Genomic DNA, 15302 nt, shown 5'->3' with positions numbered 1-15302 from the left:
AAAAGAACATAAGAAATAGGAGCAGGAGTAGGCCTTACGGCACCTGGAGCCTGCTCCTCCATTCAATCAGATCATGGCTGATCTTAGACCTCAACTCCACTTTCCTGCCTGTGAGGGCAACGGAGGCCATCGCCTTCAACATTATATAGGAAGTAATAAATAACCCAGTGGAAAAGTTTAATTGTTACAAGGAGAACTGAGCAGGAATGCTGCGAGTCCACTGTCTGACAGTTGCAAGCCCGGCTGGAGTTTGCCATCCTGGGCTGTTGGGGAGATTGGTCTCCAGTCCGATCGTTAAATCGGCAGCAGGTCATGCAGTCCTGTGTCTCATCTCCCCCACAAATTTTTCTTGGAGTCCTTTTATCCTTGTTGCCTGTAAACTTTAAGCGGACCAGTGATGAACATTCTTATTGCAGTGGGTCAGTCAGTGCAGGTAGAATACTGCCTTATCGGTTATAGTGTGTTCAAAACAAATTATTAAATGTAGATAATTACTGGGGACTTTTATATTGATGTCATTTACAACCAAGAAATGGAGGTCCTAAGATATTAAAATGACATTATGCAGAACACAATGATTTTTGATGTCTTAAAAACACAAAACAGCAAAGCTATAACATTCTGGATGAGCAGGGGTAGAAATAAGAGAGACTGGTCCAATGCCATTCCATGCACGGCAGAAAAAAGAACTTACATTTTTATAGCGCCTTTCACATCTCAGGACGTCCCAAAGCACTTTACAGCCAATGAATTACCTTTGAAGTGTTGTCACTTCAAATATAGAAAATGAGTCAGCCAATTAATGTACCGCCAGCTCCCACAAATAGCAATGTGATAATGTTCCTGATGAACTGTTTTTAGTGATGTTGGTTGATGGATAAATATTGGCCAGGACACCGAGTAGAACTCCCCTGCTCTTCTTCGAAACAGTGCAGTGGGATCTTTTACATCTACCTGAGAGGGCAAGGACGGCACCTTCATACTGCGTACAATTACTACACTGGAGTGTCAGCCTAGATTATGTGCTCAAGAGGCACAAATAACCTGTCACATGTTATTTGATGTATGCATGATTGCTTTTTTAGTTGGGAGATGGTGCGTGGTGTAGACCAAGGGGCCCGAAGAATTGAGAAAACTTACCTTAAAATATTTCAGTCAGAAATTTATGCCATCATTGCTACTTGTTTTTGCTTCTTACCAAATGTATCCCTAACTTATGATTTTTAATGAAAATCCAGACTTCCCTCACCTGACAAACTGGAAACTGAAACAATCCTCCATGAGTATTATAATATGTAAAACTTCCACTCTTCTTTACCCACAAAAAACTGGGTGGTTAAGATGATCTCTGATTTTAGGTTAACAACTTGGCAATCGCATCAGGTGTTATTGTCGTAGAAAAATGCTGAATTACTACTGAAGATTTAACCCCAAATCTTGGAACTAGATTTATGAGAAACTTCACTGTATTTTAACCAGTTGTAATAGTGCTGGTAGACCAATTGTATGTTATCTTAAATTTGAGTTCAGATTTTATTTGTGTGGTAAAGTATATATTAATATTGTGTATTTTCTCACTGATAAATAGGTGTTGTCTATAAAAGGTGAAAATTCTATGTGGGAAGGAGAAGAATTGATTTCCCAAGAACAGTCAGCTCCTGTACTAATTAGGGTAAGGCTTTATGTACCATTCCAAAATGCTTTATTTAGTTATGACTCCATTTACTGACTTTCTCAACACACTTGTGCAATTATGCTCATGATGCCCAGATGGGATCACAAACCTGTTCATGGAGGTGATCCCATTTCCTGTGTATTATTATTACTACACAGTACTACCTGGCTACATATATCTTTTGCTGTTCATGATGCAATAATACCAAACTTACCTACTTCTTGCATAGTAGCATAGGTGACACTACATTGATATTGTTGCAGAGTCTCCATGACATGTAAGTATAAAGTTCCAGTATATTGTGACTTGGCTCTTCTTTTTCTTCACTCCATTCCTGAACATGCTGACTGTTAGTGGGCAATGATTGCAACAATGACGGTAGCCCTCCTTTACCATATGAGCCAAGACCTTGAGTATCAGCAGGCTTTTTCAAATGTAGAGGTTATCACAGCCAAGCACACTCCTACCCAGGAGCACTTTTCAGCAGGAGTCACTGGGTAGCAATCAGGAGTGACAGTACTGACTTTTTTATTCCTCTTCACCTTGACTGGAGCCACCAAGACCAATTGTCGCCCCTTGGCTGAGATCAATTAACTCAGCACAAACTAGGAATCCAACTTGAGATCTTCTGGTCCGTATGGTTCTATATTATCCTTTCTTCATTAAGCCATCTGGGCAGATTTCCTGGGACTTAATTGTTAATGAGGTCAGTGTGATTTGTTACTAGTAACCACTGCAGAATAACCTCTAAGGGACAATTGTGTTTTTGAATAAGTTTCAGTACTATAATCCTATAGGTTCTGCTATTGTCAGAACCGATTGATCTAGCTAAGAAATAGATTTGACCACCCTTGTTATTAGTAGCATGGAATGTCTGCTGTTATTGTGTACTAGAAGAAAAGATTTCAATCTTCTCCAGAGTAAAAAAGGATATTGGAAATGGAACTTAAGTTTTCTACACCAGCTTTTATTCAAGATTTAACTGTGACAAACCTGTCATTTTTCCTATGTTCTTTGTTTTCCCAGAATTTACAAAATCCTGCAGCATTATCTGAATGCACATCTTTGCCCAGAGAGTTTCCTGCTGACTGGAGTGTCAAAACATGGGTACTTTTCACATCCCCTCACCCTTTTACTTGGACAGGTCATCTCAAGGCATCTGAGGAAGCCAAGGGGTTAATCCAGCACTGTCGTTCCTCAGTAGTTGATTTCCCCCTGCATATAGAGGTACCAAATTAATTGTAGTCTGTTTTGATGAAGGAAAACTTAGGATAAGCTAAATGCTCTTTTTTTTAAAAAAAATAGTGTGGTCTGTACTACTTCTGTATGTGTGCTCGTTATAAAACAATATTGAATTATTGACCTTTTAATTATAGCACTATGAATCTCTTAAAAGTAAAATCATGAGGCTTTGGTACATTTAATTAAACACTTTTCTGGTAATGCAACTTCATTTGTGCAGTTTAGTTTTAAAAAAGACTATTTTGGCTCCAAGGTTTGAAGATGTGTTTTTAGTATTTTGACAAATATAGTATATGTATAAACTTCATAATTTTTTTGGGTCACATTTTTTATTAGTTTGATGAATTTGAGTTTTTAAAAGTGAGTTTTAAAAAAGGTGTGAATATGATCAAAATAAATTTGGAATTATTAAATGCACTTCACTCTGTATTAATTTAGATTAGGTGACATAATTTGACCCGAATTCAGTTTAGAGCAGACGGGGTCAATTTTCATTTTTGCCATACATCGGGCGGGCACAGCATCCCACTCAGTTTTTAATTGGCAAGAAGCCAAGTCGATTTTTGTGATTGGGTTTCATTTAAATACAAAGTAATCGCACTGCTTGTGGGCAGCTCATCATTTGGGAAGGTGGGAAATCCGGTGGGGCAGAAACTGAAGTGAGTCTTCAGCACCTCAAAGGGGAGGGCTGAAAAGATCGTGGCAGGGAAATTTAAAGAGCAGCAAGAAGTTGAAATGAAGGGAGCCTTCAAGGCTAACATGTTCCAAAAAGAAGAGAAAGTCATTACCAGACCTGTGTCCAGCTTTACGTTTCTGCAGCTTATTATTCCTTTAGGTAGAGCTGCAAATGGCTACCTCCTGACCTGTACAGCCCAGTGTGAGCGGTTTGAGGAAGCAGTGGCGGCGGCTTTGATTGACACCAAAATACATAAAGGTTACAGCATGGAAGGAGGCCATTCGGCCCATCAAGTCCACGCCGGCTCTATGCAAGAGCAATCCAGCTAGTCCCACTCCCCCGCCCTTTCCCCGTAGCCCTGCATATTTTTTCCTTTCAAGTACTTATCCAGTTCCCTTTTGAAGGCCATGATTGAATCTGCCTCCACCACCCCCTCGGGCAGTGCATTCCAGATCCTAACAACTTGCTGTGTAAAAAAAAAAAAAGTTTTTCCTCATGTCATCTTTGGTTCTTTTACCAATCACCTTAAATCTGTGTCCTGTGGTTCTTGACCCTCTACCAGTGGGAACAGTTTCTCTCTATCCATTCCGTCTCGACCCTTCATGATTTTGAATACCTCTATTAAATCTTCTTGCAACCATCTCTGTTCCAAGGAGAACAACCCCAGCTTAGAATCATAGAAGTTTACAACATGGAAACAGGCCCTTCGGCCCAACATGTCCATGTCGCCCAGTTTATACCACTAAGCTAGTCCCAATTGCGTGCACTTGGCCCATATCTCTCTATACCCATCTTACCCATGTAACTGTCCAAATGCTTTTTAAAAGACAAAATTGTACCCGCCTCTACTACTACCTCTGGCAGCTCGTTCCAGACACTCCCCACCCTTTGAATGAAAAAATTGCCCCTCTGGACCCTTTTGTATCTCTCCCCTCTCACCTTAAATCTATGCCCCCTCGTTATAGACTCCCCTACCTTTGGGAAAAGATTTTGACTATCTACCTTATCTATGCCCCTCATTATTTTATAGACTTCTATAAGATCACCCCTAAACCTCCTACTCTCCAGCTTCTCCAGTCTATCCATGTAACTAAAGTCCCTCATCCCTGGATTCATTGTAGTAAACTTTTTCTGCTCCCTCTCTAAGGCCTTCACATCTTTCCTGAAGTGCGGTGCCCAGAACTGGACACAATACTCCACTTGTGGCCAAACCAGTGTTTTATAAAGGTTCATTGTGACTTCCATGCTTTTGCACTCTATGCCTCTATTTATAAAGCCCAGGATCCCGTATGCTTTTTTAACCACTTTCTCAACCTGCCCTGCCACCTTCAACGATTTGTGCAGATATACACCCAGGTCTCTCTGTTCCTGTACCCCTTTTAGAGTTGTGCCCTCTAGTTTATATTGCCTATCCTCGTTCTTTCTTCTGAAATGTATCACTTCGCATTTTTCTGCGTTAAATTTCATCTGCCACATGTCCGCCCATGCCACCTGCATGTCTATATCCTCTTGAAGTCTATCACTATCCTCCTCGCTTTTTACTACCCTTCCATGTTTTGTGTCATCTGCAAATTTTGAAACTGTGCCCTGTACATCCAAGTCCAAGTCATTAATATATATCAAGAAAAGCAGTGGTTCCAGCACTGACCCATAGGGAACACCACTGTACACTTCCCTCCAGTCCGAAATATCATAGAACCTGCACTTTAATATATTAATGGAGAGACAAAACTTGGCCCCAGAGTGTCACAGTGATGTAAATACAACCCCGACTCAGATTACAGGTGCTCTTTCGCCACTGCCACCCCCAGCCCACTGGCAGTGAAATTTTGAGTTTAAGCTGTGCCACACTGGAACATCAAAGATGTTTGCTGCCTGGGCATTGTAGGCATGAGCCAGTGTCATACATTCTGAACAGTGTGTTGCCCATTGCACCCCCATGCTCACCCCCACACACTTTCCTGAAGTCAGGTTCATGCCTAGAATTAGTCTGATACTCTGAGTGAGTTCTAATTCCTTAGTGAGCACAGTTCTAATCACTCATTTTTACTTTTATCTAGGACCCAAGATCATGCACAGATTTACGCTGTGCCTTCCAGCAGAGTCTTGTGTACTGGCTTCACCCCTCTCTGCCATGGCTATCACTTTTCCCTCGAATAGGAGCAGAACGCAAAATGGCAGGCAAGAGTAATCCATGGTCACAAGATGAAGGACTCCAACAAGTGCTAATGAGTGAATGGTACATGATTTTCTTTTAGTTTCTGTTTTTTTAAAACCTAAGTTGTACAGGGGTAAAACTTAAATGTTGGGATGTCTTTTGGTATGGACATATACACCATGAGTTGGGCTGAGGCTTGTGAACACATTTCACATTTGATAGAGAGGACTCTTGCTTACCAGCAGTCTGGGCTTTGAACTCATGACTCGGGATGAAAGGACTTTGTTACCCAGTCACCTTCTTTCACAAGAATGAAAAAAGGCACAATTGACCAAATGGCCTTCTCTGTGTTGTAAAATTCTATGATTCTATCCCATTACTGGGATTATCTGCAGTCCTGAAGAGGTGCAGTATTTTCATATGTTTTTTAAATGAGACTTTATACTGAGGCCTCGTCTGCCTGCTTAGGTGGACATAAAAGATCCCATGGCACAAGACAGGGAAGTTCTCCTATCCTGGTCAACATTCCTCTCTCAACACCACCAAACAACCCAGATTATTTGGTCCTTCGTTAATTTACTGCTTGTAAGATTTTTGTGCAAACTGACTACTGCGTTTCACTGTAATGCATAAATGTAATGCACTCATTGAAAAAGTGCTTTGACATGGTGTGAAATGTAAATAAGTGCAAATTCCACCTCCTCATTGCTGACCAACCACAGCTGGAAAATACATGTCTACAAGTTAAAAGACATTCACTCTCTAAGCTTGCACCTGATGATTGGTCTCTTGAGAAAGGTAGTGTAGGAATCCAATTCCTGGAAAATCAAAATTCATAGTGTCTTCAGGAGAGACCAAGAAGATTTTGAGGAGAAAAAACAAACAATGTATTAGCTTTAAGTGACTACCTTTTTGTTCACTTTCTCCAGGTCACTCAGCTTTAGTTCATTGTATAATTTATTGCGAGCCAAACTTTGCCCCTATTTCTACCTTTGCACATATCAATTCACTGTGCTGTTTCGGGCGGCTGGAGTAGCAGGAAGCGATGTCCTTACAGCTATTATTTCCCCTACAACAAGGGGTCTTAGAGAAGCTATGAAAAATGAAGGTAAGACCCTATGTGTATGAAAGTGTTGTTTTGGGGGGAAAAAAAATTAAAACATTAAATGCCCATGGTTTGCACTCTGAGGTTGATTCATGATCTGTTAGATTCCATGATATAGATCTGAGCTACTTTTGTATGATACGTTTTTGTATATTTCTACATATGTTCATACCTGAGGTTATTTTGACATTGCTAATATTCCACTATGTAATGTTGCTTCTCTTTTTCTGCCTCCTCACTCATGTATTTATGATCCAATTGTAACTTGCTGATACTCCAGTCATGTTATGATACAGAACATGATCATCCAATAAAAACAGCAAAAGTAGCACCTGTTCTGGATCCCCTGTGCATGATTGTAAGAGGGTACTTATATGCTGATATTTTTATCTTTGCTTAGGGATCACATTTTCCTTGCCCTTATTGGAAGATGGTAGAAATGGAAAGAAAAAAACAAGTGAAACTGCAGATTTGGGAACAGACAGCACAAGTGATGAAACACAGGAGGAAAGCTCAGAAGTTCACAAGTAAGTCTACCTTGTGGCTATGTTGATGTGGAAAAATACTATGGGTATATACTGGAATTGTTGGTCTGTGGGACACTAGGAGATCTTCCTGCTCCTGTTCAAATAATGCCATGGGATCTTTAATGGCCACTTGAACAGGCAGATAAGACCTGGGGGAGGGATATCACTAACTATATGAGGAGCAAATTGGGATATCAAAAAACATTTGTTTTTCCAGATTATACATCTATGGAGTTTAATTAGTATGCAGACCATTGATAAGTTTTTTTCAGTAGCAAACTTATTGAAATGACTAGAACTGAGGAAACACAAACTAAGGAAGTTATGCTAAACCTTTATAAAACACTGGTTAGGCCCCAGCTGGAGTATTGTGTTCAATTCTGGGCACCACACTTTAGGAAGGATGTCAAGGCCTTAGAGAGGGTGCAGAAGAGATTTACTAGAATGGTACCAGGGATGAGGGACTTCAGTTATGTGGAGAGACTGGAGAAGCTGGGTTGACATGAGGAAACATGTTTTTACACAGCGAGTTTTAATGGTCTGGAATGCACCGCCTGAAAGGGTGGTGGAAGCAAATTCAATAGTAACTTTCAAAAGGGAAATGGATAAATACTTGAAGGAGAAAAAATTTACAGGGCTTATGGGGAAAGAGCAGGGGAATGGGACTAATTGATTAGCTCTTTCAAAGAGCTGGCAGAGCACAATGGGCTGAATGGCCTCCTCCTGTGCTGTGCCTACTGTGAACAGACATGCAAAGAGGTTATGTTTTGTTCACAAGAAAACTAGCAGTCACTGCAAAGAGGGAGTCTAGACACATCTATCGATTTTTGAAAAGAAATTGGTATTTCATTAACATGCCAATATTTGTATTTAATGTGTTTAATGTACCAGCACTGAATTGATAACTGAAAAACCAGTAAGGAAGCTTATTTATAATCTTGATTAAACTATATTTGAAGCAGTTATGAGGACACAAAAGGAGCTTTATTTAGTTTTTTAAAAATTGTTTTGACATAAATATGTCTCTGTAGTCACAAAGATTTACCGGCACATAAATCATATTTTTGCACTTTTATGTAGAGAACAAGCTGGTAGTAGTGATGATGACGATGATGGTGGGTTTTCCTGGCTCAAAGAGATGGGAGTACAGGACAAAATTAAGAAGCCTGATTCCGTGTCCATTAAACTGTATCCTTTTAAACTGAGACTTCATGGTGGATGAAGAGGTGAAACAAGCTTTAAGATTTAGGTGAGCAGAGATTGGTACAGAAATAGAATTCATTTTCACTGGTTTCCTTATGTGTTCTGTTTGGCAAAAACATTCGTAGTATATCATTGTATGTGACCAAAGCAAACTGACAGCAATTGTGTCTTGTATTGTAAATGAGCTCCCTGATCTATTTATAAAGAAACAGAAGAATGGCCTATGACTTGTATGTTAATTATACATGTTATGATATTTGTTGGGGAAAAGTACATTGTTGGTTGTTACAAGACGGATTTGGAATAATGCTGCGGGCCATTATATCATTTTGCTATTTTCACATCAGAGATTTTTATGAGATTCTTTTGGCCAATGACCATCTAAGTTTATTAATAAGATTCCTTCTGGAGGAAAAAATGGTTATGAATTGTCAGCATAGCAAATATGTCGGTGGATAAATTGAAGAGGTTTACGGTAAGTTAAAGTCAAACTTATGGTCATTCATTTCTGGGTATGTTGGCAAAGTATTGTTGAAACATTATTAATTCGCCACTAATGACCCACAGAATGTTCTTTGTATATCTATACAAAGAAAGTAATGGATCACCCGATGAATACGAGAAACAGTAAGTTAAAGTTTCATTGGACAGTTAGATTATGAAGCAGCGAATACTTCTTTTAATGTCCATTGAGTACACAGCTTTTAAAAGTTTAGATTGTTTGTAGTGCAGCCCATTGCAGTATTAGCATATAATATTTCACTAAATTCCTGCTGTCTCAGCTATGGTGTATGGGGAGGTGGCAGCACCTGGCCTCTAGGAGAGTGGCATTGGCAAACACCTGGAAATAGGCCTGCCTTCTGTGTCTGATATAATGCATGGCCTGGTAAATTCCTCCACAGGTCTTAACACATGAAGGATGAGGATAAAACTCTGATTTATATCTAGGTATACAATATACTCTAGCAATTTGGCCTCAACTGCTGTATCATGTGTATATCCACGTATCCCAAAAAACCAAAACTAGGTATACCCAGATGATTATATAATTTGCAGCACAGAAGAGAGCATTTCCAAGCTCTCTCTTCATATCCTTTCACGTTCTTCCTTTCAAATATTTAGCTGATTTTCTTTTAATGTAACTGTCCCTACCTCAATAGTCACTTGCTGTAAAGCAGTGATGTTCAAGAGGTGACCTGCAGGCCAAATGTGGCCCATAAGCTGCATTGATCCAGCTGTGAGGCTCCTGCTGGTCGTGTTGTGTGCTTGTGTACAAAGTCAACTTTAGCTCCTTCAAGCTGGTAGGTTTTGGGGCCTGGAGGGCTGCAAATGGTTGCTCCCTGATTCTACGTTCAAACCATTTATCAAAATAGATCCCATGACATCTCTGAAGCATACTACTGCCAACATCCTGCCAATTCAAAAAAAAATCATCCATTTACTGTCATCTTTTGCTTTCTGTCCTTTAGCTAACCCTCTACCCATGCAGCTAAATTCCCCATCAACACTGTGGGCCTTAATTGTTGTGTGGCACCTTATAAAAAGCTTTCTGAAAATTCATATATAATACATCCATTGCACTCCCTTTTATCAATCTGTGATTTCATCAAAAATTCGATTAAATTAGCCCAGGATGAATTAAATTGCCCTTATAAATCTATGCTGACAGTTCCTAATTAGTCCACACCTTTCTAATTATTCACTAATTTCATCCTGTATTGTCGACTTGGTGAATTTACCCAGAAACAAGGCAAGAATAATTGCCCTATGTTTTCTTCCCTTGATCAGGGGTGTAACATTTCCCACATTCCAGTCCTTTGACACAATTCTCATTCTCTCAAGAATTTTGGAAAATTATGGTTAGTCCCTCTGCTATGTCCTCCCCAGCCTATCAGTATTCTGGGAGGAATACTGCCTGGACCTGGTGACTTTTCAATTGTTAGTCCAGTTAACTTCTTAATGCAGTATTCTTTTGAATATTTATCTCCAGTAATTTCACACAACCTACAGTTCTACTCTCTCCATCTTCTGTAAAATACTTAAATATCTCTACCATTTTCTCTCAAATTTGAAATGGCCCTTCTATCCCTTCTTTGACTAGCCTTTTACTTCTTATGTGCTTATAAAGCCCTTTGTATTTCACTTTGTTTGCCACTCCTTTCATACCCCCATCTTAGTCTGCCTAATCTCTTTTTATACCTTGTATAATTTCTGTGTTTTCTCTTGTATTACCCTCCTATATTCATCATATGCCTCTCTTTAAATCTCATTTTTGGTATAACCTCTGTTTAACTATGGAACCCCTGCCTTTGTTGTACCCTCTACTCCTAGTTGGAATGTATGGGACTTTGTCCCTTGTACAGTCTGTTAAAGATATGGAGCGTGTGTAAATTACAGCTGAGATTTGTTTCATTTTCTTAATATCAGCATCATTTACAACTTCATTATCCCTCTCAACATGATTATTGTCTTCATCTTTCTCTTGGGGAGAAGCCGGGATCCTGCCTTTGAACAACCTCTTCAAAAAGCTACCCATACTATAACTTGTGCAGGGACGTTTTTAGTGAATACGTTGAGTTATAAATTCCCACTGAAATGAATTGTAGAATTTTGTTTAAAGATGCTGCACTATAGAGCAGTTGTAATGGGTTTTCCTTCATTCTAAAATCCAGTCGTAAGGAGCACAATGTTGTGCGAATGGATCATAAGCCTGAATCAGCTGTATTGGTGAAAGGCTTTCACACACTCACTTTGCTGAACTTCCTGATAAACAATAAGAATATAGTAGCTGGAGCTGGACCCCAGGCAGGACTCCCACCTACTCTCTTGGCACCTGTTGCATTCAGAGGAGCTACAATGCAGACATTAAAGGTAAGGCTCAAGTGTATGATTTTTTTTTTTCATTAGAGTGTATCTGTAGTGGAATATCATGGACTGAATCTTATTGCTCTATTTGATCATTTCAGTTCTACTTTTTAATTTCTGTATTTATCCCATTTCATGTCCCTTGTGCAATCTGTTCGCCCCTAAATTATACATGAATTTACATGTACTCTACTGATATACAAGAAAACATGTTGCATTGTAGCTTATATAATATTTGTAGATTCATACTTTATATACAGTTTTTTTCTATGCTTGGGAGTGTTTGCTATTTTGTGTCAGTCATTTTTTGTCGGGAAGCTCAGATAAAATGGCAGAGATGAGATGTTAGCTGGGATGTAAGGATCTGTCCATTCTGAGGTCCAGCAAGAAAATTATTTGAGTAGAAGGGGCGGTGGGGGGTTTGAGTGCATGAGGGGAGTGGGCCTGCTGGAAATTTTCAAACATCTGTTTTCTATATAAAGCATCAGAACATCACCATAAATGTTTATTGGCTTTATGCTTTTGGGGTTGAAAAGAGGGCTCCATAGCTTCTTCCATTGTTCCATGGCTCCTCCTCATCCTTCTCGACCTGTCTGCAGCCTTTGACACAGTTGACCACACCATCCTCCAACGCCTCTCCTCTGTTGTCCAGCTGGGTGAGACTGCACTTGTGTGATTCCATTCTTATCTATCCAGTCATAGCCGGAGAATCACCAGCAATGGGTTCTCTTCCCGCTCCTGCACCGTTACCTCTGGAGTCCCCCAAGGATCTATCCTTGGCCCCCTCCTATTTCTCATGCTGCCCCTCGACGACGTCATCTGAAAACACAACGTCAGGTTCCACATGTATGCTGACGACACCCAGCTCTACCTCACCACCACCCCTCTTGAACCCTCCACTGTCTCTCATTTGTCATATTGCTTGTCAGGTACTGGATGAGCAAAGATTTCCTCCAACTAAATATTGGGAAGACTGAAGCCATTGTCTTTGGTCCCCGCCACAAACTCCGTTCCCTAGCCACCGACTTCATCCCTCGCCCTGGCACCTGTCTGAGGCTGAACCAAACTGTTCAAAACCTTGGTGTCCCATTTGACCCTGAGATGAGCTTTCGATCACACATCCGCTCCATCACCGAGACCGCCTACTTCCACCTCCATAACGTCGCCCATCTCCGCCCTGCCTCAGCTTATCTGCTGCTGAAACCCTCATCCATCATCCATGCCTTTGTTACCTCGAGACTTGACTATTCCAATGCTCTCCTGGTCGGCCTTCCATCTTCCACCCTCCATAAACTTGAGCTTATCCAAAACTCTCCTGCCCGTATCCTAACACGAGCCGAGTCCCGTTCTCCCATCCCTGTGCTCGTTGATCTACGTTGGTTCCCAGTCCGGAAACACCTCAATTTTTAAAATTCTCATCCTTGTTTTCAAGTCTCTCCATGGCCTCGCCCCTCCCTATCTCTGTAACATCCTCCAGCCCTACAACCCTCTGAGATCTCTGCGCTCCTCCAATTCTTGCATCTTGCACATCCCCGATTTTAATTGCTCCACCGTTGCCGGCCGTGCCTTCAGCTGCCTAGACCCTAAGGTTTGGAATTCCCTCCCTAAACCTCTCCACCTCTCTACACCTCCCCCTTTTAAGGCGCTCCTTAAAACCTACCTCTTTGACCAAGCTTTTGGTCACCTGTCCTAATATCTCCTAATGTGGCTCAGTATCAAATATTTGGTTTGAAAATCACTCCTGTGAAGTACCTTGGGACATTTTACTACGTTAAAGGCGCTATATAAATGCAAGTTGTTGTTCTTAGAGTAAATCCTGTTCCTATGATTGACATAAGGCTTTCCGTCTCATCTGACGATATGGAGAACAGTATTGAGCAGAAACAGGAAATTTGCCTGCTGGAGCAACATTTCCAAAGGGGTTGGTTTACACTGCGCTTTAGGTGGCACAGCTGGGATCTGAAGGAAGTATCTGATTTGAACGTATTGGCCGTCATCCTGTTGAGGAATGTGGAATCTGGAATCTATCACTCTGCTGCTGGAAGAACATGATTTGGCCTTCATGGGATAGCTTGTCTATTTTGATAGTCTGTTCAAATTTCTGAGATAAAAACATCTCAATTAGTTGCAAGTAATCTGGAAGCATAGGATGAAAAGAGACATTGTCTCACCCTACAAAAGATAAATGTGGAGAAATGCTGTCCAGCTTTCAGTACTCATTCCTGAATGAGACTTTGACACCAGAGGCTTTGTTTGGGTCAGTAGAGGGTGGGGTGGGGAGGGAAGAGGAGAATGGTACTTTTGTACACGAGTGTAATAATTTTGCATAATTTATTCAGGCCCGAAGCATTAACGTTAAGACACAGAATCACTCTGGGATGAAGGACTCCCACAGCCTCGAGATCACTGGGCCGATCATGCCTCACTCCCTGCATTCTCTGACACTGATGCTGAAGTCGGCACAGAAAGGAACATTCACAGCCAGCCTTCACTCACACGAGCCAACTTCTGTGTTTAATGTAGCCCTCAACATGGAGCAACATGAAAACAAGGTAAGGGAGAACTGTTTTTCATCTTTAAAGAACCTGTAGCTTTGCAAAGATTATGTATTTTCCCTTTTCAAATTGGACAGGTTTCTGAAGCTTTCTGAGCGGACATCTGGAAAAAAAACTATGAATGGCTATTATAACACCTTGGCTGCACTATCCACTGCGATAACAGTTGGTTATCTGAGTACCATTGTGCTGACCTGTTAACCTTTAGGTGTTAGCCATGGCTCAGTGGTAGCACTCTCGCCTATAAGTCAGTAGGTCATGGGTTCACGTCCCACTCCAGAGACTTGAGAACAAAATCTAGGCTGACACTCCAGTGCTGCACTGTCAGAGGTCTTTCGAATGGGATGTTAAACCAACATCTTCCCTCTCGGGCGGATGAATTGAACAAATATTTTGTGTCCGTCTTCACTGTAGAGGATACAAATAACATGCCAGAAATAATTGTAAATCAAGAGGTGAAAGGGAGGAACTTAAAACATTTACAATCACCAGGGAAAGGGTTCTGAAAAAAATATTAGAACTAAAAGCTGACAAGTCCCCAGGTTCTGACGGACTTCATCCAAGGGTCTTAAAAGAAGTGGCTGCAGAGTTGGTAGATGCATTGGTATTAATTTTCCAAAATTCCCTAGATTCTGGAAGGGTCCCATCAAATTAGAAAATAGTGAATGTAACTCCTCTGTTCAAGAAAGGAGGGAGACAGAAAGCAGGAAACTACTGGCCAGTTAGCTTAACATCTGTCATAGGGAAAATGCTAGAATCTATTAAGGAGGTTATAGCAGGGGACTTAGAAAATCTCAATGCAATCAGGCAGAGTCAACATGGCTTTGTGAAAGTGAAACTGTGTTTGACTAATTAGAGTTCTTTGAGGCAGTAACAAGCAACATGGATAAAGGGGATCCTGTGGATGTGGTGTACTTGGATTTCCAGAAGGCTTTTGACAAGGTGCCACGTCAAAGGCTACTACACAAAATAAGAGCTTGTGGTGTAGGGAGTAACATATATTAGCATGGATAAAGGATTGGTTAGCTAACAGGAAACAGAGAGTAGGCAAGATGTAATGAGTGGAGTGCCACAGGGATCAGTGCTTGGGCCTCAACTGTTTACAATCTATATCAATAACTTGGATGAAAGGACCAAATGTATGGTTGCTAAATTTGCTGATGAGACAAAGGTAGGAAGGAAAGTAAGTTGTGAAGAGGACATAAGGAGTCTGCAAATGGAGAAAGATAGGTTAAGTGAGTGGGCAAAAATTTGGCAGATGGAGTATAATGTGGGAAATGTGAACTTGTCCACTTT

General features: G+C 40.8%; 1 protein-coding gene across 2 annotated transcripts in view; it reads left to right on the top strand.

Moving 5' to 3' along the window:
- LOC137327428 (protein downstream neighbor of son homolog) overlaps positions 1-15302 on the top strand; it is a 39088-nt gene that overhangs the window by 18260 nt on the left and 5526 nt on the right. For both annotated transcript variants that reach the window (XM_067993228.1, XM_067993227.1), the window contains exons 2-9: positions 1589-1672; positions 2702-2902; positions 5654-5832; positions 6681-6859; positions 7257-7383; positions 8464-8571; positions 11259-11457; positions 13791-14003. In XM_067993228.1, coding sequence (XP_067849329.1) covers positions 1589-1672; positions 2702-2902; positions 5654-5832; positions 6681-6859; positions 7257-7383; positions 8464-8571; positions 11259-11457; positions 13791-14003 — 1290 coding nt within the window. The remainder of the gene's footprint in view (positions 1-1588; positions 1673-2701; positions 2903-5653; positions 5833-6680; positions 6860-7256; positions 7384-8463; positions 8572-11258; positions 11458-13790; positions 14004-15302) is intronic.

The sequence above is a fragment of the Heptranchias perlo genome, chromosome 11 (genome assembly GCF_035084215.1).
Source record: "Heptranchias perlo isolate sHepPer1 chromosome 11, sHepPer1.hap1, whole genome shotgun sequence".
NCBI lineage: Eukaryota > Metazoa > Chordata > Chondrichthyes > Hexanchiformes > Hexanchidae > Heptranchias > Heptranchias perlo.
Note: the sequence above shows the minus strand (reverse complement) of the source record. Positions and strands in the feature narration are given on the sequence as shown.